General features: G+C 48.8%; 1 protein-coding gene across 3 annotated transcripts; it reads right to left on the bottom strand.

Moving 5' to 3' along the window:
- Window positions 1–3,124: 3,124 nt before the first annotated feature.
- Window positions 3,125–9,547, bottom strand: PPP1R3B (protein phosphatase 1 regulatory subunit 3B). Of its 3 annotated transcripts, none has more exons than XM_051790604.1 (2): window positions 9,483–9,547; window positions 3,125–6,544 (listed from the first exon to the last, which is right to left on the bottom strand). In XM_051790604.1, exons 1-2 carry the CDS (start codon window positions 9,494–9,496, stop codon window positions 5,653–5,655), a joined length of 906 nt encoding a protein of 301 aa, XP_051646564.1. In that variant the 5' UTR covers window positions 9,497–9,547; the 3' UTR covers window positions 3,125–5,652. The 3 variants fall into 3 exon arrangements, with proteins under 3 accessions (XP_051646564.1, XP_051646565.1, XP_051646566.1); XM_051790605.1 differs by having other exon boundaries at window positions 9,436–9,523; XM_051790606.1 differs by having other exon boundaries at window positions 9,442–9,517.
- Between the last annotated feature and the right edge of the window lie 13,645 nt (window positions 9,548–23,192).

Raw genomic sequence — 23,192 nt, 5'->3', positions numbered from 1 at the left:
GCAGTGCCCTGTATGAGGGAGACACTGCAGAGCAGCAGGGAACTCTGTGGTACATATTGAAAAGGAAGCACCATTTATCCCTTGCCTTGTGGTCATGAGACATCCCTCCAAAGACCCAGTTTCTTAGAGAGGCTCATTTGCTGATGGTTTGTGGGGAGGAAACTGAAGAAGAACTGCTGACTGCTGTTGGGAAATGACCCATTCTATTTTCCTGCCCTCTTAATGCTCATGCTGCCCTCTGCTAGCAAGGCAAACACATCTTCCATGGGTCACTCTCCACTTCGAATGCCTGTAAGAGCTACATTTAACACTGAAGAAAGTACTTTGCTGCTGGACCAAACTTATCTGAATGCATTTACATTCCCATGTTTTGGCAGAGACATGTTTCTTACCCTCTGCATATTACCCCGTTATGGGCAGTTTTTCCCAAGAGCATCCCCCCCTCACCCTGGATCTGCCCCCAGCAAACATCAAAAGCAAGAATGTGGGATGCCCATACAGCATCTGTACAGAGACACAGACTGATGGCAGGCTGCACCATCCTCGTTGGGTTTGACAGCAGTCAGCCTCTCTTGGATTTCCTACATTTTTGCTCATCACCTCCCCACATTCAGGCTATGGCTCCCACAGTTCTCTGACGCTCACATAGCAACAGAGCCTCACTTTCTGATTAAGCAGGGCCACGAGCTAAGCATGTGTTGAAACCAGAACTCAAGGACCTTCTTCACTACATGAGCAACCTCAGAGTGAACCCCCTTAGCAAGCCTGAGAATGGGAAGGGAGGAACAAATTCTGGCCTGTGGTCTCCCTGTTACTTTTAACAAACTTCTTAAACAGTTTTGACCTGTTCTGCCGGGATGCAGGTGCAGAGAGCCTACATCCTGTCTTTGTCACTGTATCCAGGACTTGCAATGCAGTGTGCTCTAGGGGAGGCTGCTGCGAAGGCAGTGGTTCAACAGAACTGCTCCCCTGAAGGACAGCATACCCAGGCCAGTGGGATGTTGTGCTTGCCAAAGGGAGTTGGATGTGGAGCAAGGGAACATCTGCCCTCCTCCCCTTTACCAAACTGTCCATGGAATGCACTCTGGACTACGGAATTAGGAAATTTGAACCCCCAAGCACAACCAAGATTAACATGACAGCTGCCAAGAGGTGGTACTGAAAACCCTCAGGGTACAGAGGCTTGGGAACTTCAAAGAAAAGTGGGGGACAGGGGTGGAATGCAAGGAGCATTCTAAGAGATCTTTGTATATTAACCAGCAAGTGCACGGTCACACCTGCCACCAAGGCCTTTACAAGTGCAGTAATTGCAATGTCTATATTCTCTAGCATACAACACCTGAGTATTAAGAGAAATCCCAGAGCTGAGCTCTCTTGGCCCTTCTAATGCTTGCACCATCTCCTCAGCTGCCCTAGGTGTCTTGGACTTCTCTTACCTCCCATACAGTAACTGTCCTACATGGGGGTTTCAGCCACAAAACCATTACAGGAAATGCTTGACTGCAGTCATCTCACTCATTAGCTTGGGCCAGCATTCAGATGTGAAAACAGTCCTAGTCAAGACACCCCAATCACCTGGATGTGCTGAGGCAGAAGCACAAACAGCTTTTAAAAATATTTATTTTTTTCCCTGCGATGAGAAAAACAATAAGATGCCCTTTTAAAAGAGATCAGTACATTTGATTAAAAGGACAACAGAGGTAAAAAAAAATCCAAAGCATTTTTAATGGTGCTTAACAGTAGTTACTTAGATGTGGAGGTAGCAAAGAATTTGTGGAGAAAAGGGAATGAAAATGGTTATCAAGAAAGTGAAGCCTTTTGCCTCATGCTGCCATCAGGCAGGGTTTCTCTCTTACCCACCTGCATACAAAAAATTGCACACACAGCTTTCACCCCTGCTCAGTACACCCTCAGCCTGTGGTGTTCCCTTTCCCAGGACCCAAATGCTAACACTGCAGAGCAGGCTCCCCTGAACCACAGGGGAGTAAATGATCACAGACCAGCAAGAAACACCATGCAGTACCCTTTTCCCAGGTGCATGAAGATCCCATATTTCTCTGTCAAGGGGAGCAGCTTTGCAATGTGGTGGAAGAGCTTCACCCCACAGTGTCAGCATGCTTGGTTTTGTGATGCAAACATTAGGGGAGGCACCAAGAGACTAAAAGCTTTACCTTACCCAGCTGCTACAGAAAGCAAAACACTCTGGAATAAGAGCTCATCTTATGAAAGCAGGAGACTTGGAAATACCTGCAGTCAGAAGGTGCTCAGTTTTATCTCTGTATAGAGCAAAGGCCAAGCTCACTTTCTGCAAGGCTTTGTAGTAAGATTGGAAGCACTGCCTACAGAGCTCCTCAAACCAGCACTCACCAAGACTGCTTTCCTCCCCCTTCCCCCACAGCTTTCCTTCTTATCTTATCTGTAAGTGGCAAAACCCAGGCAACTCAGAGATTGATTGTTTGAAATACATCACCTCCAGGGCATTACCAAGGCCCGGATCTTTGTGGTCAAGGTCACATCAAGCACTGAAACCAGCCCTGGCTGGCATTTACACCAGTTATTCCCTTTCTGCAAAGGGGCATATTTCCTGCTAGTGCAGTGACAACAGGGACAATTAGCTTGAGGTGAAGAAGGGTCTAACTTTCATTTGGTCCTGGTATTAGAAAAGAGCTGACCCCCCTTCTGCAACACCTCTCCCAGCATCCAGCACACCTCGGCACACAGAGAAAGTAGTGATCCCAGATCAAGCCAGACAGAGGAAGGGGAGAAGAGGGAGAACTGTGACTGACCCTAAACAAAAAACCCAAAAAAGCTGTTCCTAGCACTGTAAGCAGGGGAAGGATGAAGGGTAGTTCAGGAACAGAGTGATTAGTAGGAAAACTTAAGAGCACAGAGACAAGGGCCTGAGGTCCTCCCTTCCCAGAGCTGCAGAGGCTCTGGAAGCATTTGTGTTGGCAGGAAGGCAGCAGGAATAGGCAGCTCTTTCCTGTTTCGGGCAGCAGAATTCACTGTGGATATGTGCTCCTCCCTGTCAATGTTCATTGGCAGGAAGGTGGACCTGTGTCCAAATCACCTCCCCAGTCCCATGGGTGTTTAACCATGATAATGGCAAGATACACAGCCAACATTTTGTTCCACCTTTATTTTAACAATCAGATAAAAACAGAACCATATTCTTAAAAGAGTAATTACATGGCAATTATAAAGTGCATTTTCCACTTGAATGTCGTGTACAAAAATATCTTTTAAAAACCAACATGCATAACACCCTACAAGGCACTTCCAGGCATAGAGCAAGGAGAGCAACCCTCACTTCTATGTTCACATTGGCAATGGAAAAAGGGAAAAGGGGAAAGGCCACAAGTAGTATTTTTAAACCGCTATTGGTCAAACAGTCAGTTCCCAACCTAGCTTTTACTTATGGCATTGCTCTTCTAGCTCATCTTTCACATTCCTCCCTAAGCACACCCAATGCACAGCCTGAAAACAAGTAGGCACCATAAGGAGATACCACCATCCACAGCACCCCAGATCCACATGCCTTGTTTTGGCTCACAAACAGCTCTCCATAGGCATGAGAATGTGCCAGGAGAACATGACTTTTCTACAGTCAGTGTTTTACAACATTAGCATCATACACTAAATAAATAAAAAGTATCAGTGTCACTCAAACTTCCTTTAAGCTTAAAACCAAGCCAAGCTAGGCAACAGTCCCTTCCAGAGAGACCAGATGCAGGTTACAAAGGCTGACTTGGGAAGCTGTTATAACAGAGGAACCAAGCCTGATGATGTCTGGGCTGGCAAGTAGATTCACCACCTCAACTAAGTGATCAAGCACAGTGAAGACATGTATTGATTTTGCACTTTGAAAAAGCAGCAGTTGAAGGCTAGCTAATCTTCCTGCAAACTCTTGTCCCTTTCAGCATCCAACAGTGATCCCAGTATCCCTTCTAGGTTAGAGTAAAACAGCTTGTAAGTATTTTATACAGTAGTCTCTAGAATTAAAAGCTATGTTAACAAAATTAAATAGTCTAGCCCATTGCTTCTCTCCAGCCCATTCATGGGCACCCAAAAATTATACAAAGCTTATGCACTAGAAAAAGTAAGATTGCTTTGACCTCTGTTTCTACGAACTACTCAGCACTCTCCCTTTGAGCTGAGGGATGAAGTTATTCTTCTTGGTTAGCACCCAAGAAGCTTTGTGTGGCTGTTGGGCACTGCACAAGCTTGCCACCTCACCTCAGCACACATTCAGAAGATAGGGATGGCTCACATCTGTGATTAGTTTCATATCCAGAGGTGATGCCGGATAACCCCACAACTCACTCTCCTCACGGCTAGTTCTTTGCATAGGTGGGGTGAGCCACTTTTTATGGGCAGAGAGATGCAAAGTCTGGGCATTTACAGGTTGAAATGCCATACTGCTTCAACAGCAAAGAAAGCCCAGCATGTTGCTGTTCATCCAGTATAGCCACAGCATCCTCACATGTGAGCAGTGCCAGGCTTTTAGCTGCCAAGCAGTCCATGGCTCAGAGCAACAAACCATTATGAGATCTTAAAAGCAATGTCAGTTCCAAAGCCTGTTTACCACAAAGCATTGTCATCCCTTTCTCTGTCAAGGCACTTCCATCACAGTAGGTACACAAGAGTCACCTTCCTATACAGGACACAGCATGAAACAGCCATGTGGTCCATTTGTGTTTAGCTCTTTTAACATCTGAGCAGAGTCTCCTGCACAGGACTCTGGGCCCCAGCTGGACAAAACTCTATTTTACAGTCCACAGGAGGAGGAACTGTGTTTTCAGGGTCCAGCACAGCCAACAGCTGACTTCTGATGTCCATCAAGAGGAAAAAGCATCATTGATCACTTACAATTAAAGAAATAGGAAAGTTTTGAAGAAGGCAGTTAAAGATGTCAACCCATAGCTGTGTTACAAGCACCACACAGCTACAGCTAATCTCTATTTTTGGTAACACCAATGGTATGAGAGTTTTTCAAGATCATCTGATAAAACAACTGGTGACTAAGCATATCAGATCCTCTCCCACGGGCACGTCTCCTAATACGGCAGGCTGTAGGGCCACATTTCCTGTCATCACATTGCATTTTCATTTCCAAAACACCCTTTCTGCCTCCAGTAGGAAGGGCCTCACTACAAGGACATGTGCAAAGAGAGGACTCCATTCCCAGCCATCCGACCACTCCATTTCCTGACAGGCACAGGCCAGCTTTGCAAGGAGAGCCCTGCAGCTACAGTACAGCCTGCTAAAAATATAATACTAGTACATATTTTGTCAGACTCTTTTAATACTAGGCAGGCAATACCAAGCAGCCACCACTACATGGCTTAGATAGACAATATAAGCACTGTAGTGTTTTCCCTGGAGACTGGCAACTTTACTGAAGAGGAGGAAGAAGCAGTGCTAAAGAGACATGAGCAACAGTCCCTGGTCCTTTGATCATCTGGAGAGCCAGAATTGCTTCCCTGACTATAAGCCCACTGCCAGCAGAGCACCGCACATCTAGTTTTGCTGGGAGGCTTATGCCAAGCTACAGAGCCATCCTTCTTCCACCTCTTCATACACCTCGTGTTCAGACCAGCCCCAAAGCCTGCAGACACGCCAGCAACAGTCAACCTGGGCTTTGTCCTTGGGTCAATAGTAGGGCCCGAGCTTCTCGAAGCCTGAATAACTGGGCCACTCAGGAAAGAGGCCATAGGAGCACTGAGGGCTCCCGAACCGGTCAAATGCACAGCCAAGGTCAGGGCCCTGTGGGGGAGGGACGGCTTCCTGAGCAGACTTCAGTGTTGACCATGTGATCCTGTAATTTGTGCCCCTGTTGTTGTCCCAGTACATCTTCCCATTGCACTCAAAGGAAATGGCAAACTCGACTCTTTCGTGTGATTGAATTCCCTCAGGCAAGTTGATGTCAAAGGAAAATGTGTCCCGATCTGACCCTCCATACGTATCCTTGACGTACTGGCACGGGTAATCTACAAAGCTTTTCCAGGTGTCAAACGTCATTCGGATCTTCACAGTCTTTTCAAAAGCGAGGTTCTTCACCTTCACCGTTCCCACAACAGATCGCTCCTTTAGCACACAGTTTTCAAGGCAAACACAGTCTGTCTCAAGGCGGTTTCTGAAGGCCAGGTAGTCCACAGAGGGCTGAACAAAATCCAGGACAAAGCTGTCCTTCTCCGCTGTTGTCAGACCCACAATATTGTCTATCAGTTCTGTGATGTTGAAAGGAATATCTAGTGGATCATCAAACTCCGAGAACACCTTCACCATCGTCAGAGCAAAGCCTCTGCTATCTGCAAATGACACCCTCTTCTTCACTTTGTTGTGTGTGAAGGAGCTTGTTGCCTCTTCTGGCCCATTCAGTGCAGCCTTGCTACTCAGCTGGATGCAGGGTCGCAATGGCTTGCTTGGCTTTGGAGCAATTTTGCAGGCACACTTCTCTCTTCGCAAGGGTGAAGAGCACAGGTACAGCTGCATTGCTACATCCACAGCCATTGCTTGCTTGTGAGGAAAATAGTCTAATACTCTGGAAGATCAGAAGAAGAGTCAGTTGATATTAGAAAAGCACTTTAATATGTATTTTGTCAGACAATTGATACACCACTTTCCCCCAGCCATCCCAAATAAACTTGCTTCTGTCAACCCCCCAAGTCTCTCAGGCTTAACTAAAAGCAGGTACTTGTATGGTGTGATTTACAGACACAGTGAGAAACACGCTATAGCAGAAGGACCATAGCCTATTGTATCCTTGAACAAGATCTCTTCCAACTGCTACAGGAACAGAGTCACCATTTGAAGACACACATACAGGCATTGCCCTACCAGGCTAGCAATAGCAGGCTCCCGAGAATTCCCAACCCAAAGCAAAGCCCATGGCTCAGTCCTGCCAGTGTTCACAAAACCCAGAGATTATTAAATTTCAATGCTGTGATTTCCTCCCTCCAGGAGAGATTCTCCCCAGGGCTTCAGAAGCTTTTGTAGGAACAGGAATTCAGTTTGTCACAAGCTGCTTTACACAACTGACTTCACCTTTCATAAAGCCTCATATGGCCGGTATTTTTAGAGGCTAAAAAGCACTCGTTCAGTTGAAGTACATTCTTTGCTCATCAGAGTCTCCCAGACCAGCTCAGTCTAAAATGCCTGCAAGTAGCATTTTAAGGACAGCAACAGTCTGATACAGCAGCAGGGTAGAGACTTGGCCAGCACTGCTCTGCACCTTTCTTTCCTCTACTCTACTTAAAACAGATGATAGCTCAGAAGGCCCACCAGCCAGTTTTACCTCCAGCCTCCACAGCATTTGTGTTAATCCCCTGGGAAACACCTATAGAGCCACAAGGTTCTGCTAAACACAACTCATCTACTCGAGGTTGACCATGGCTTTGGAAGTAAGTCCTTCTCCCAGAAGGCACAGGTCACGTACCCCTCCACCACGGCCTTTCCTGCTCCAGCATCCAGCCTATTCCTCCAGGGGTGCAGCACCATCTCTCTCTGTGCACCCATACTAGGGTAGCTCCCACCTGGCACCTTGCCAGATGTAGCCCTGGAGTTGCCCCTGCAGCCAGGCCGCTCCCAGAACACTGAACACTGCACCTATCGCTCCTGCCCTTACACTGAAGTGCAGATGGATGCTTTTGGCGGACCCTCTTTGGCCTGGCTCTGGATAAGCCACTGAACAGATTTATCATACACATACTCCTTAAGTCAACTGTATTGCAGCTGACCTTAAACACAGAGTATTCCCCTAATAAAAATCCTGTTTGGCTGCAGGCCAGGCTCTAAAGCTGCTCCCACCACGCAGAGCAGGATGACCCAGCAGCGTTAGCAGTGACCACCGGCCTTGTGATGCGGCAGAGCTCTGGCTGCCAAAGCCACTCACAGCCAGCTCTAGTGCTTGATTGCTGCTCCCATGCCAAGAAAAAGCAAGATTAACACTCTCCAATTCAGTGCTTTAAGTCCCCACCCTGCAACACCAACACAGCGGCTCTGAGTAGGCTTTCACAGCATTCGTTCAGCACGAGCATCTGTTTATTCAGAGCCCAACACACCCACCAGCTAACTCCTTCTGCATTGCCTCCTTTCAGCTCAAGGGCAGCCGTACAGGACAGACAGCAGATCCACCTGTCTGCTAACACTTCTGCTCATCTCTACCTGGTTTTGCCAAGTTTTTATTCATACACACTTTATATAGGTCGTTTCCTCCTTTAAATTAATGCAGCCTCCAATGCTTCTCTTACTTGGGTCAGTTTCATCTGCATTGCATCTTTTCCCAGGGAAATTTATTCAGCTGAATTCCTGTAACTCTGAGAAGTCAGGTTTCATAGTAAGCCTTGGTTATTCACAGCTTTAGAATGAAGAGGCATGAAATATCCAGCCCAATTGCATTACTTGGAGCTTTTTTCCAAGCTAAGAACTATAGTAAGAGCTTTTTATGCTGACTATGAAAATAAGCTTTGTGCTTTTACAGCTCATTTGATATCTCAGACAACTCTTTCTGCACTTGAGAGCCTGCTGATGGCCAACTCACAGCCAACAGAGTAAAGTTCCCTTTTGAGGCTGGTGATGGCTGTCTTGAACTTCAGATGCTTTGAAGGTGGGAGCAGAGATATAGTTTCGGGAGCTCACATAGGTAAGAAGGCTCTAGGAAGCAAGCAGTGCAAGGCAGGCAGCCCTAGGCAGGTACAGGGGCCGATTCCTTTACCCCTCCTCTCAAAAGGGGAACAAACTCGACTCTGCCTCTGGACTTCTTCCTGCAGCTTCGCTCTCTCCAGAGGAGGACGTCGCCACTCGCTACCCCCTCCTCTATTTCTAGGAAGGAGAAGCAAGTCAGAGCACAGGCATTACTTACACCTATATTTATTGAACCCCTTCGGCTGCCTCCGCGCTGCTCCCCGCGGTACCTGGGGCCAGGTAACCCCCTGCCGAGGGCTGGGCGTGCAGCAGCGGCCGAGCCAAAAGCTTGCAGCCGCGACACGCTGCCGGGAGAAGCAGCGCTCGGGCGTTCTGTACCCCCTCCTCCTCATCGACTCAGGAAAGGCCGAGCCGTCCCGAGGGCACAACCCAGTTCCCGCGGGCATTTGCCCGGGCGGTGGGTTAACTCGCTACAGCCCGGTCCTTCCGCAATCCACAGCCAAGCCAAGGCGCCCGGACCCAGGACAGGCAGAGCCCGGGAGAGGCAGCAGAGCATAGCCCGGCGGAGGGGGAGCCCCGCCGCCCCCGGGCTACCGCTCCCGGCTCACCCGGGGAGCTGCAGGAGCCAAGCCCGGAGGATCCCGTCCCCATCCCCGCCCTCTGCCCAGGAGCGGCACCGCGGCGGGGAGCGCCGGCACCGCTCCCGCACACCCGAGGGGGCTGCGACCCCGCGCGGAAGACAAAAAGCACTACCACTACCACTACCACTACCATTACCATCACCATTACCGTCACCACCGTGCCCGGGCTGGCGGCGCGGCGCGGCGCGCCCGTACCTGGTGCAGTGCATGGGGCCGACCCAGCAGCCACAACCCGCCGCCGCGCGGGTGGGGCCGGGCCCGGCCTCTTAAGGGCGCCCGGCCCCGCCCCCAACGAGCGGCAGCCAATGAACGTGCCCCGAGCGGGAGCCCGGCACGCGAGGGGGCGTGTCCAGCCCGAGGGGGCGGGGCCGGGGAGCTGGCGGGTTCCGGGAGCAGCGCAGGGACAAGGGACACGGCGGTGCCCTGCGGGGACACCGCGCCAGCAGACCCGACCCCCTGCAGCAGGGCGAGCTTGTTCTGGCAGAAGGGACAAGCTCTGCCTCCGGTCCCTCACTGTCCCGCTGCTCCTGTGCCAGGGTGCCGTCCCTGTTTGTCCGGAATCACAGAATCAACCAGGTTGGAAAAGACTTCTGAGATAATCGAGTCCAACCTATGACCGAACACCACCGTGTAAAGTAGACTATGGCACTAAGTGCCACGTCCAGTCTTTCCTTAAACATTTCCAGAGACGATGACTCCACCACCTCCCCATTCCAATATCACTCTTTCTGTGAAGTAATTCCTCTTGATGTCCACCCCAAACCTCCCCTGCCACAGCTTAAGACTATGTCCTCTTGTACTATAGCTAGTTGCTTGGGAGAAGAGGCCGACCCTCACCTGACTACAACCTCCTTTCAGGCAGTTGTAGAGAGCGATAAGGTCCTCCCTGAGACTCCTCCTCTCCAGGCTAAACAACCCCAGCTCCCTTAGCTGCTCCTCATAAGACTTGTGATCCAGACCCTTCACCAGCTTTGTTGCCCTTCTCTGGACACGCTCCAGCACCTCAATGTCCTTCCTGAACTGAGGAGCCAGAACTGAGAAGGCTTTGTGGGTGCCACAAGTAAGCAGCTAAATCCACAGGAACATGCTCTTGAGACAGAAAAGACTTTTTGGGACACCCATCTTCCTGGCGGAGCAGGCTCAGGGTGTTTGGGTTCTCAGGGCCAGATGGGGAGGAGGGTAACTCGCACACCCACATCTTGTGGCTGTGCTTATGTCTGGGTAGAAATCTCCAGCGAATACTCCAAAATCTGCTTTCCAGGCATATTTATGATATGCAGTGGAAAAAATTCTAGAGGTGGCTTTCCTCCATGAGAAAAGAACACCTGCAGGGCCCAGCTGGCACAGAGACCAGCCCCATGGGAATCCCTATCTGGCATATGTGCAGAGCTGGGAAGATGTTTCCAACATCCTGAAAATATCTGCCATGCAACTTGATGCTCTGGCATAGACCTGCACTGCTTTGCAGGGCCAGCTGGGCCAAGGGATCTTCCCAGCTGCTCTCCTGCCACCAGTTTCCATTTCTGCTCCTTTGGGCTGCTCCTGAGTCCATGTCAGCACAGAGCCTGATGTCCTCAATGGTGTGAAAAGTGTGCATAGACCTGGCCTCCCTGTCAGGGAAGCAGCTCTGGGGACAGAGGATGTAAAGCCTACTGAAAGGTGGAGATGGTGCATTTACTTTCTCCCCATGGGGATAATAGTATTTACCTCTTTTTGTGCCATATCTGGCCTCTAACTGCACAGCTGTGAGCAATGCTGCTGTCTCTCACCTTCCTTACAGAGCAGAAAAGCAGGATTGAAGTGTCAACATTTGTTTTCAATTAACTTGTAGAAACATAGAGAGCTATTGTTAAAGCTGGAGACTTCCTGCTGGAACCTACCATTTAATACACTTATTACTCTGCAAGGCAAAAGCGTTTTTTTGAGGGAGAAAAAAACCCCACCACATTTTTTGTTTTATAAACCCTTTTTAGATGAAGACAGTGGTAAGATTTAAAGCTGGGGAGAGAGCTGAAAGATGTACCCATTGCAGGAGTCTTGCAGACTTACAGTAGTATTTCATGTGCCGAGGGTATGGTGGGATTTCAGCATGTGGTACAGCAGGGAGGAGGGGAGCCATGTTCAGGTTTGCCCGGGAGCAATAGACAGACATGGGATAAGGTGGTCACGGCTCGTGGGGCCTCTCCAGTGCTGCTTCCCCTTCTCCAGGCAGGGCCACTGCAGCCTGGCTTCAGCGTCGTCGCTGGTCCAGAGAGGTTCAGGTGGAAATGGAATAAGCCCAAAAACTGGGAAGCCCTGACCTGACTTACACTTGTCCCTCTGGTCTGCCACACGTTTCTCCCATGTGTTGCTGGCAGCTTGGCACCACAGATGTGCCGAGGGAGATGTGTGTTTGTCTCTATACTGTGCGGGGTTTGGCCAGTAGGAATGCACCCCACGTGGCTTTAGGGCACGTTTCTGCCCTGCAATACAAGCCCTGTTTGCTGTGAGAGGGTCAGGGTGTTTCACAACTATGGCTTGGTGTTTGCCCCTGAAGCAAAGGTAGGTGGAAGTTAGGGCAGGACATTGTTGCGAACTGTGGACATAGGCTGTGATCTTTGGGAGGCTGAGATAGTGGCTATATTTAGCTCTATGCTAGGCCCTTGCACAGTGGTCTTTGTGATTTCCCCACAGCTTTTCACCCTTCCTGCCTTGCTGAAGGATGGGAAGAACTTGATCGCTGTCATGGGGAAGAGGCATCAAGCTGCTTCTCCCTGGGGGAGCAATCCAGAACCAGTCCCATCCATGGCACACAGCTCTGGAAGGAGGGTCCCACTCTCCCATCATGTCTACCCTGGGGTTTGTTCCTGATTCAATGAGTATTTACTCCGGGGTGTCCTGGTACAGGACATGGTGGCTTCTGCACCCTCAAGTTCAGCCCCGCTGGTTTGCTGCAGAAAGGGAGGCAGAGCTTCTCCTGGCCTCCTGAAGAGCCCTCCTTCCCTTGCCACAGTCCCTCAAGAGCTGACTCTAACAGCAGGCTTGAGCAGGTCCTTGGGGACTTTTCCTGGTCCTGCCACCTCCTCAGTGTCCTGTTGGAGACAGGGGTGGACGGAGCATCTTCTCCTCCCTGTTGGGAACCTACATGCTGCTGTGGCAGCTTGGCTTCCCAGCAGCTGGCCAGTGGGCAGCCCCAGCGGAGAAGGGGAGAGGGGCCAAATGTGTTGTGCAATGTATCCACAGGCTGCAGGGCCAAGGCTCAAGGGCGAGTGCTGTAAACCAGCAGAGCGGCTGATGTAACAGTGCTGGGGCTGCTGCCATGGGGCACCCCATCCCACACCTCGTGCCCCTTCTCAAATCAACAGCCCCCTCCTGCTACCTTCTTCTTCCTACACCCCAGCTGCCACCTCCCATTACTGCCAATGGCCACGGAGGCTCCAGCCCTCTGCATCTCCACATTTGACTGTGCCCCCAGCCTGGTCGGGAATGCTCGGTGGTGCAGTTGTGGTCAGGTCTCCACCTCTGTCTGTTGGAATCTTTAGGGTGGTGGCGAAGGTGCCACGCTCCCTGTGCTTGCCACAGCAGTCCACTGAGGCAAACAGTGCCCGCTGTGGTGATGTGGCTGATGCTGCCACAATGTTGGTGCTTGTCAGCAAATTCCAAATTGGTGGCGCTGAGAAACTGCTGCTGCTGCCTTTGAGCCAAACCGCAACACTTGAACAAGCAGAGAAGGATTTTTGTTAAAGTTTACCTGCCTATGACAAGGCTGTGACAGTAACTCTTAAGTAATCTTAATCAGATGTTGCCTCACATCAAAATGCTAAGGGAGAAACTAATTTTGGAGTAATTTTGGGCAGCACTGGTGTACTGCAGGAGAGTCAACCCAGCCAGTACAGAGCACCAAGAGTGGTAGCAGTCAGCAGCATGTCATGCCATCCTCCAAAAAGGACACATCCATGGTTGAGCTGTGTGTCTGGCTAGCTGAGTTCCTCCCCTGTTCCTTTTAGACATACCAGTTGGTTTCAGCCACATTCCATGGGGGAGTGCAAAGATCACAGATCCCTTTAAGGTTTCATGTGATTCAGCAGCTGGTGGAGAGAGACCCTGTGAGCATCCCTGCTTAGCAAAAGCAGAGAGACACTTGGATGCAGTGCCCTTCTGGTCAGTCAGTGTCTGTACCTGCTGGCCAGCCAGCACTGACAGCTCCTTGGTCAGCTATGGCCAATATGACAGAAATCTGTAGGAAACATGGTTTCTCTCGCCATCAATTTGGTCATAGCTGCAACTGCGTGCTGAGGCCTGCTGTGTTGCTTAGGAGCTCCTTGTAGTCCCAGGCCCCTGTCCAGCTCCTGCAGGGTCACAGCAAATGGCTTCACCAAAGAAAACTCTTGAGAAGTCCCATCAGGTGATGGGATTCCCTTCTTTAATTTTCAGAGGTCTCAAACTCCTGTGGCTGTCCCAGGAAATTAAGCAAAGAGTATTCACGGTTTCCCAGTTAAAAAGAAAATCCCACTCTCAGTTAAGGCTCTTGACTATGCTTTGGGGAGCTGTGCTCCAAGGCAGAGCTCTGCACTCCAAGACCAGCACTGCTCCTCCTGGCTCTGTCCAGAAACGAGGAGTTGCTGCAATGTACTGGCTGAAGGCCCAAAGTAGGGTATTTATCTTGGCATGTCTCCCTTTGGATCTCGTGCGCATCCGTGGTCAAACACTCCAAGGAATGTGTACTCTGCCCTGCTGAAGACCATGGCACGTTCCCTTCCAGCCCAATGTGCACAGAGCAGATGGTGTGAGGCCAGTTGCAAAGGCTGGCCCGGTACTGTGTGCTGTAGAGAAAGACTGGGTATTACAGAACTGTGGTTCTTAATATTAAAAATACCTAGCAAAAGAGACCTAGAAAACTCGTGCAAAAAAAGGAGATTATGGGGGAGGGAATGAATGCAAATAAGTTACTACAAAGGCCTTAAGGAAAGCTGCTACTCAGAGGGAGAAAGGGGAATGGGCCTTCAGCGAAGAAAGAGCTCAAAGGGCAAGGAAACAAATGAGTGGAGAAACTAAATGACAGGCAGACAGGAACAACAAAGAGGTAGGTCCTTGGCCAGGCACACAACCTGCTTGTTGAAAATGTTGTATCAGTGCTAAGGCAAGGCTTGATACCAGGTTAAAAAAATTTCTTCCCCAGACACTGGGACCCAAGAGGGGACAAATCCCTGCAAGAAGAGAATGGTACCTCCTGCTTTCTCAACATTGTGATGTTCTTTTCAGAAAGCTATTTGAAGACCTTGCCTTCCTGCAGTCTACAGATTTCATTCCCATCAGCAAGGTTCTGGAAAAGCTATAGAAAAAGAAAGGAGGTTGGTCGTCTATCCCAAGATTGCACAAAGCAGTGCAACAACTGTGCACCCGTCCTCACAGTACAAGCCCTCCTACATGAAGGAAGATAGGAGCATAAAGACACAGCTTGGACTAGAACCTCAAATCCTCCAAATTTCCCATGTGCTCCTGCAGGAGAGGGACAGCAAGGGCTGGGCTGGAGCAGCAAGAATTGAACAGGAATTGGGGCTATTTCAATGGATACACTGATGCGATTGCAGAGAAGAGGGACGCTCAGGTCCTCTAAAGGCAGGCTGAATCAGTCCAGCTGCATTGACAGCTTGCCTTGTTTACACCATGCAAGTATCCAACTGGCTGAACTTGAACCTAGATGCATAAGTCATAGTGAAGCAATGTGTATTTTAACTTTGGTGCCCTACGAAGACTGCAAGCCTTATTTGGTGGGGCAAATGTCTTGGAAAGTTCTGCGTATCCAGGCCTGGGGACTCAGAGGGCTTATCTTTTTGTGCTTTGCCTGAAAGCCACTTGTATGCTGATGAAGGCTGAGAGGGAAAAAGCCAGACTGAGGAGTGCATGTAGTTCTTAATGATAAATGTGATCCTAAGCTCCTTTCAGGGATTCATACCCTTCAGCTGAGCCTCTGTGAGCACCCAGGCTCTCTGCTGCAGCAGAGATGGTCTGTTCCTCCAGGAAGCATTTTGTCTCATCCCAAGATAAGTGTCAATGAAAGATGAGATCTGCTGCTTTCTGGACTTGCCTAAATTTGTGCATTCACTAAAGAGGGAACCTGAAAATCAGCAGAAACAAGATGCCTGACTATTAAATAGTATCTCAAGCACATGCCAAAGGAAATGTCAGTGGTAAATGGCAAGAGCTCAGGGTGCTGGGGAAGGAGGTCAGCTGGAGCTACTCCAATCATCAGCCATTGCATTCTTCGAAGAAGTTTTTCAAGTGTAACCTGGCCTTTTTATTTGGAAATTTTAATTTAATCCTAGGTGGGGAGGAAACTGATATTCAAGGATTTACCCAATTAACCAGAAGCTTGAAGTTTCCTTCATGCAGAAACTGAATGCTAGCAAAAACTACCCCTCTCTGGGGATCCTGCACTTCTGAAGTTGCACATTAAATGCTGCTAAGTAGGTCACTTGAGATCCCAGGTTTGGTGCATACAAATACCTCCAGTGTCTGCAGGTATAGTGGCATTTCCTCCTCTCCTGAGTGCTTAGGATTCTGCAGAGACAGCTCTCTCCCTGCCTGATCTCACAAGATCCAGGTAATCTGATCTGCACCTCGCAGGAATTGGTTATGCTCAGCTTCTTGGCACCAGAGCAAGGACTTCTAATCTTGGATTGGATGAATCAGAATTTAGGAAATGTGCCTGCAGACAAGAGACACACCCAGGGCAGGAATAACTCTAACGGGACCTAGAAAGGAGGCTAGTTATTCATAGGAAGGCTGCCTCTGTCTCTGGTCAGGGAGGAGGAAGTCAGGCCATCGGATGGTATGGTAAGCAGCGTTCCAGTGCTGACAGCTGGGAATAGCTCATGTCCCAAGCCCATGGAGCCTGAAGCATTTTTGTCTGTCTCCTTCATCCCTCCTCTTCCTCTATTCTTTGCTCATCTCCTGTTACTGATCTAGCCAGCTTCCCTCTGCTGCCATGAGGAAGAGGAGGGTGCTGCCAGCCTTCACCGGCAGCCACTGGTGAAGTGGCTGAAAACCAGCATAAAGAAAATGCAACCTCCTCCCAAGAGTAAAACAAACTGCTTGGTGTCCCTGAAGTTTCCCTGGATGCTACTGAATCCTGAGCAGAAGTTAAAGTGCTGGAAGGCAAGTGAAGATGGTGCAGACACAGCAGGTGGTGAAGGAGAAGGTCTTTGTCTTTGTAAGTGGGAGACCAGCTTATTGTGATCTGAACTGAGCAACACCAGCAAATCTGGAAAAAAGCCAGAAACAGCCAGGGGCTGCAGAAAAATCAGTAAGTTGAAATAAATATGATGGTTCTGAAAGTCACCACAAGAAGGTTGGGAATTTAATTTGCTGACTTATCTGCTCCTGAGAAAGGAGAGACAAATCTAGAAGAGGTGCAATAGTGTGTAGCAGCTAAACATCTGCTGGTGACTGCTGCACTTTGGATGACTGTTTTTTGAGAAGGAAAGTGAATGCAATATTGCTTTTTCATGTCTTGCACAAGAGGACAGCAACATGGGCATTGGGTGATTCACATATGTAGACACATATACACTCATGGAAAGTTGCAAGTGTCCAGTGTTGTGCTCTATGCCCAAATAAGCTCCAAGAGCAGGATATCATCTACTGTTGAGTTCTTCAGAGGACCCTGCAAAGAATGTGGTTGCACAGATTTTGAGCCATCTTAGGTTGTAATCTTTTTCACCTTCAGAACTGCAGCGTTAACTCAGGTATTTTTTCTGAAAGTCAAATGCCACAATAGGCCATGTTTCCTAACTTTTCAAAAACACTTTGACCCCCACCATACTAGTCCAATTTTGGACCACTCCATCAAAACTCATAGTGCAATGCTGAAAAATTTCAGGCAGTACCAAACACTCTACACTAATTATTTCCATTCATCTAAGGGTCACTTCAGAATGCAAACTCTCCTGTGATGTTCAGGCTCCCAGTGTGGCAACAACCTGGAAAACACCAAACACTGTATTTTCTGAGGCTGGCTGCTGTAACCTTATCATTTTGAGACTCACAGAGCACTTCGGTCAGCACATCCCAGAGACAGAAAGGTGCTGTCACGTCCTGGAGAAGGGCTGTATAGCTAGGCTGCCTGTCACACAGAGGGATGACTCACTTCAAACCCTGCCAACTTTCTCAGTTCTCTTTGATTGCCTAGTCTTGAAATTATTTAAGTCCAGTCTTCTGACTTCACCTCCCTCAGGGTCTGGTTGGTTCCCTTCCCTCTGCTGGCTGGATCCTCTATGGGAGTCCTTACAATGCCTAATGCAGCTCAAGTCATTGCTGATGTGAGCTGGATTTGAGCTGTTTCACAGCTTTGGGACAACCTTCATAGCTCTTGGTCCCACACCCCCTAGAGTTGTGGTTATGGTGGGGTTTGCTCAAGTAAGGAATTTCCTTGGGTCACCCAAAAGGTAGCCAGAGTTAGCTTAATCAAATCAAATAACCAAGTATTATTTAACTAACAGCTTAAATCAAGCTGTTTGTGGCTTCCTCAGCAACCAGGGCCTGTCCAGCATGTGTAACTGCATGACCCTCCTTTTTCAGGAGGCTTTACACCCTCCTTTTTCAGGGAATCACATGCAGGAGGGAGCTACCCTGGCACCCAAACTGCCTCCAACTGAGATTTTTAAAGCCTCTGCTTAAACATAAGCTAAGGCAGCTATAAATAGCAATTGATGGCCCCTGGTTAACCCAAAGGCTTTGATGACAGAGCTGGCTCTGTGTGTGAGTGATTGGCTGCTCTCAGACTCTGCTCTCACACCATCTGGGGGCCAAGTTCATCAGTACTTCTGCTTTACTTTGCTTCTGCTGCCTTGTAGTCTGGCTAGTGGGGGAGTGGGCATATATTTCATTAGACACCTGCAAATATGAAAATTATTATGTGGCAATAAATGTACTTGTACATAGCTACAACATACAATTCATACTAAAAAATATAGAGCCTAAATTTCAAATTAAGACATAAGTGCAAAACAATCTGTAGAGATTTCCCAAGTTAAATAATATATTTAAAATAAATCTCTTGATAAAGGGTTGGAGGCGACTGCCTCGAGGCAGGGAGGACACTTGACACCAACGTTGCAAAGCGGGTAATGTCCCCATCTGGCACGGATGCTGCAGTGCATGGTCTGTCATGGACCTGACCACTGTCTACCATAGTGCTGCTGGCCCCCAGCATTGCTTATCTGCCTGAGCACACATCCTATATATTCAGTAGTCTTCCCTTGTTTTGCAGCCTACTCTCCCTTATGGTGAGTTATCACCTTATGATTGGACATCATGGTTATAATATGCACTGCACTCCAGGTTTAATTGCTTTTTCCCTGTCAATCTAAAGTTTGAGTCTCTTAAATCATTTTCAGGGCTATGTTCCCCACTGCAAGGCACTGCCAAGGTGGTATGTGGAGCACTGTGCCCAGTCTGGGTCCTCTCTCTGAGAGAAATGGTGCCAGGCTGCAGCCCAGTGGCAGCGACCAGACTGAGGAGAGTGTGGAGCATGTGGCGTGTAAGGAAAGGGAAATGGATTTCTTCAGCCCAGAGGAGAAGTGGCTGATGGGGCTGCAGATGCATCTTCCATTGCATGAGAGATAATGCATGCAGAGCCAAACCTTCTCAGAGGTGCCCAGTGAAAGGACAAGAGCCAACAGGCACTTCTGCAACAGAGATGAGATGAGATTTCATGATGAGATAGGTCAAAACCACTGCTCTGGAAGAATAGGACAGCAGCACATAACCCAGAGAGATGGTGGCACCTCCATCCTTGGGGCCCATCAAGCCTCACCTGAATGCAGCCCCAGACATCCTGACCTGACCGTGAAAGTGGTCCTCATACAAGAAGGGAGGATGGGACCAACGCCTCCAGAGTTCCCTTCCACATAAATACACCCACGATTGTATGACTATATTTCCCTATTTGAAACTGTTTCCCCCTGAAGGGCTACTGATGGCTACTGATGCCCTTGATGTGGTCTGTGGGAGTTCACAGACCCATCTCAGGGGACCAAGGCTCTCATAGGAATAGGCAAAAAACCCCATAGTGCTTAAAATGAAGAGTATGTGCTACATTAAGCAAATACAGAATGATGAGAGGCAGACAAGATGTGGAGAACTCATATATTGGTATGCTATGTAATCCAACAAGATATCCTAGTCTAAGATAAACACACGCATCCCTTATTAACACAGAGGTATCTTATTCTGCATTAAATAACCAAGCCTATCTGTGGGCTGTGCACATGTGAACTGGCTCACAGAGCTTTGCCTGCTGTGCACCCTGTGACTCTTGCAGCTCTGCAGATTCCTGTCTGCCTTAGCTCCTGCTGCAGACTAGATGGGCTCCTGCTGGGTACCGCTGTTACCCACAACATGCTCAGCTGCCATCTGCACTGTTGTCTTAAGTAAGTTTGGCTGGTTTGTTTCACAACTCACTCTGGTCTAAGACTTTGCACATGAATGAAGATCATATCAGCGATCCTGTCAATCCATATCAGCACTCTTGTTTTTTCCACTTGTAAAGGAAGTGTAGGTAAAATGCGCCACTCCCTGTGACAGTACCTTGTGGATGCTAAACCAATGTGAGTTCAAAAAGGGACCAGACACATTAACAGAATCAAAAAACGCCACTGTTGCATGCAAAGACACTCCTGCATTTTCAGGAAATCCTTGATCTGCAAATTGACCTGGCTGGGAAAGTAATCAGGAGAGAAATCACTACAGGCTTGTTCAGCTCTTCTCTCCCTCAGACATCTGCCATAGCTCCCTACCAGACAGGGTGAGGGGAGACATGGGCCACATTTGAGTTTAAGGACTCACAAAAAAGCTTGCTCAATGTCACAGGTATATCAGAATTTCTCCCTAGAAATCTTCATGGAAGGCAAAATTCTATGGGTAGAGAGGGACAGCTGCTGAGCAAAGAGCAATGCTACCCAACTCCCCCTTTCTACCCAAGGGCTCCTGTGTGGAATCATGGAATCATTAAGGTTGGAAAAGATCTTTCACATCAAGTCCAATCCTGAACCCATCACTGCCTAGTCCACCACTTAACCATGTCCCTAAGCATCACATCTACACGTCTTTTAATATCCTCTAGATGTTACACTCAGCAGGTTAAAGCCATTGTCTGTGTGATTTTGGGGGTCAGATGATCACAGTCAAGGCCATTGGGTGTTAAAAGCACCAAGGCTGCCAAGGAGCCAGTAAATTAACAGCACCATTCTATGGTAAATTTGGCTGTAGGCTCAATGAACACTTTTTGACTGAAACCTTGGGGTTTTCAAATAGCTTTAAATCACCTGTGGAGACAGGTGGTGACAGCCATCCTGAGATGATGCGTCCCCCCCTACATGCTTCATCTGGAGAACCCAGGAAGCACTGGTAACTTCAATCACTCTGTACTGGGAGAGCTGGGACTGGCAGTGAGGGCACTGGTGAGCATCACTGGTGAGCATCATGGTGTAAAACTGCCCTGTGGCAGGTGCAATGAGTCTCTGGTTGAAAACACACAGAGCCATGAGAAGTAACAGCCTGCGAGTCTGTGATTTCTGTGATCCTCTGAGCAAAAAAAACCAATTTATCAGCCAGAAGCTGCCCGTTTGTCAAGACTGGCACCCTGAGTTTGGTGCAGCTGGCTCAGTGCATGGACAGGGAGGGGCCCAGATGTGGGATAGTGGCATTTGAGCTCAAGGGCTCATGTGTCTCGAAAAAACCTGATAAGAGCCAGGAATGCAAGTGGTCCTGAAATAGTGATAAGGGCAGCTGGGGAATGCCTCATATGGATACATGGGCTGGGGCAGTGGGGCTTAGTATGCAAGGTGACACCTGCCCCCCACACTCAGTGTCACATTTCACTCCTGAGGACACTCACATGGGGTGAGTGACATGTGCTATGTCTCAAAGGCACTGTGGAGGCTGTCCTTGGCCTGCCCCACACAGAGCTGCAGAAGGAGAAGGGTCATTCACCCCAGCAGTTCCCAGAGTTTGAGCTGGCCTCCATTGAACTTTGAGAGACGAAGAGTGCCCCGCCTGCCAAGCCATTCTCACCAGATTGCTTTGCCTGGTCCAGGTGTTTGCTTGCTGTGTTTCTTACAGCTTTCTAAAATGCAAGGCAGCCCTTCCAATTGTGTGGCATGTGCTCCATGTGTCAAATGCAAAAGCACTGATGTCAATGTCATCTAAGAGGTCCCCTAGCTTGGCCACCAAGGTAGGACTCCAGAAAGTGCACAGCCCTCCCTAGCCTCCCTCTGGGATGTCCCAGGCCTGTGGTAGGGCACAGCTCTCCAAGTTTCCCAGCCTCTGACTTTGCCTCCCTGCATGAAGTTTAGGAGGCACAGGCAGTCACAGTGTTCTCATCACGGGTTGTTACTGTTGGCCTAGTTTAGGCAACATCACAAGAAGAGGGAAAAAGATGGTTTCCATAAGTTTCCGTGTCTCACAGGACTCTGTGTGGTGCTTATATTGTCCTGTCCACAGGCAATCTCCTTGAGTCTGGGCTGAAGCGTCTGACCCAAAGCCAATGGAGACATTGTCATCAGAGCAAGGTGTAAATTCAGGGGTAGATCAAAGTCAGATTTCAGCTCCAAAAAGTAGAGCAGTGGCTGGAGGATTCCTCATGGTTTGCCTCTCCTATGGGATGAGTTTTGTTCTTACTAGAGGTTATGACCCAGTTTCTGTTTCAGTGACCGGGTCTGACAGTGACCAGAGATCCTAACAAAAAGAAGCCCCTGAGCTTTCCTGAGCTCTTTTACTGGGTCATCTGAGATATCTTGATCTATGGGCTGCAGCATGAGGTAAAGCAGACTTCTTTCTGGGATAAACTGGAGATTGCAAGATACAGCCATGGGCTGGCATCCAGAAGGAGCATTCTAGATAAGTCTAGTGGCAAACAAAGTGGCAGCCAGATCCTGTGTGGCCATGTGACTATTGGAGACTATTTTGTATCCTGTAAGTAAACCTTGTTCTTCCTTTCATCTTGAAAAAGGATATTCAAGCTCTCTCCATTTTTTTTCAGTTGCTGACTACTTTTTAGTCTCAGCCTGGATTAGGCTTCGAGGAAAAAGCAAGTGGGTGCTCACATTGAGCAGTTGTAGCCAACAAAGATGTGTGCTCCATGGTATTGTTGCCAAGTCCCCTGTGTTAGTGGCAGGTGCTCTTTGCAGTGCATAGGACTAACGTCTGAACAGTTCAGTCTTAGCTCCCGGCTCCAAACAAATATGGTGAACAAATGTGTTCCAGAAGATGCCTCTGGCAAGCAGCACTGTGGCTTCCCTGTCATCCCTCTGGGGACTGCACGGTTTCCCTTTCCCTGGTTGTCTGGGCTTCCTGGGAGGTCGCTGCTGATCTACCTCAGGTACAAGCAGCTGCATCTTAAGCAGGTGCCTGTGTGCAGCTCTTTCCTCAGGATCCTTGTCACCACAAAGTTTAGTCTAACCCAGACATTTCCTCTAGGCAGGCCTGGAGGATGGCAGTGGAAACACGTATTTCCCTTCTTGCAAATGCAAGAGTAATGCGGGAGCTTCAGCTCTACAGAGGCTGTTGAAAGGCTGGCAAAGAGTCCATTAAGTAAAGTGCCTGTTTCATATCCAGTGAAGATGCAATGTAAACATGCCAAAAATCCTCTGCCAGCAATCCTCTCCACAAACTCAAACAGTTGTTGGGAAACCAGCTGCAGACAGTTGCCCAGCCTTCACCTCCTTTCTGCTCCTGGTTTGCTTTGCTTCCATTCTCTCTCTCTTCCTTGTGTAGTGATGTTCAAGAGCAAAGCGAAACAAGGGCTGAATGAAGCAGTAGAAAGCTTTGCTATCTCCGCAGAAGTGCAGGAAACCGAGTATGTCCAAGGGAGTAGGCTCCAAAAGCCAGAAATGGAGCATCAAGGAATCTCAGACTAAATCACCT

The sequence above is a fragment of the Manacus candei genome, unplaced genomic scaffold (assembly GCF_025592945.1).
Source record: "Manacus candei isolate 608988 ecotype Guabito, Panama unplaced genomic scaffold, ASM2559294v1 h1tg000028l, whole genome shotgun sequence".
NCBI lineage: Eukaryota > Metazoa > Chordata > Aves > Passeriformes > Pipridae > Manacus > Manacus candei.
This window is presented reverse-complemented; position numbering and strand designations above follow the sequence as displayed.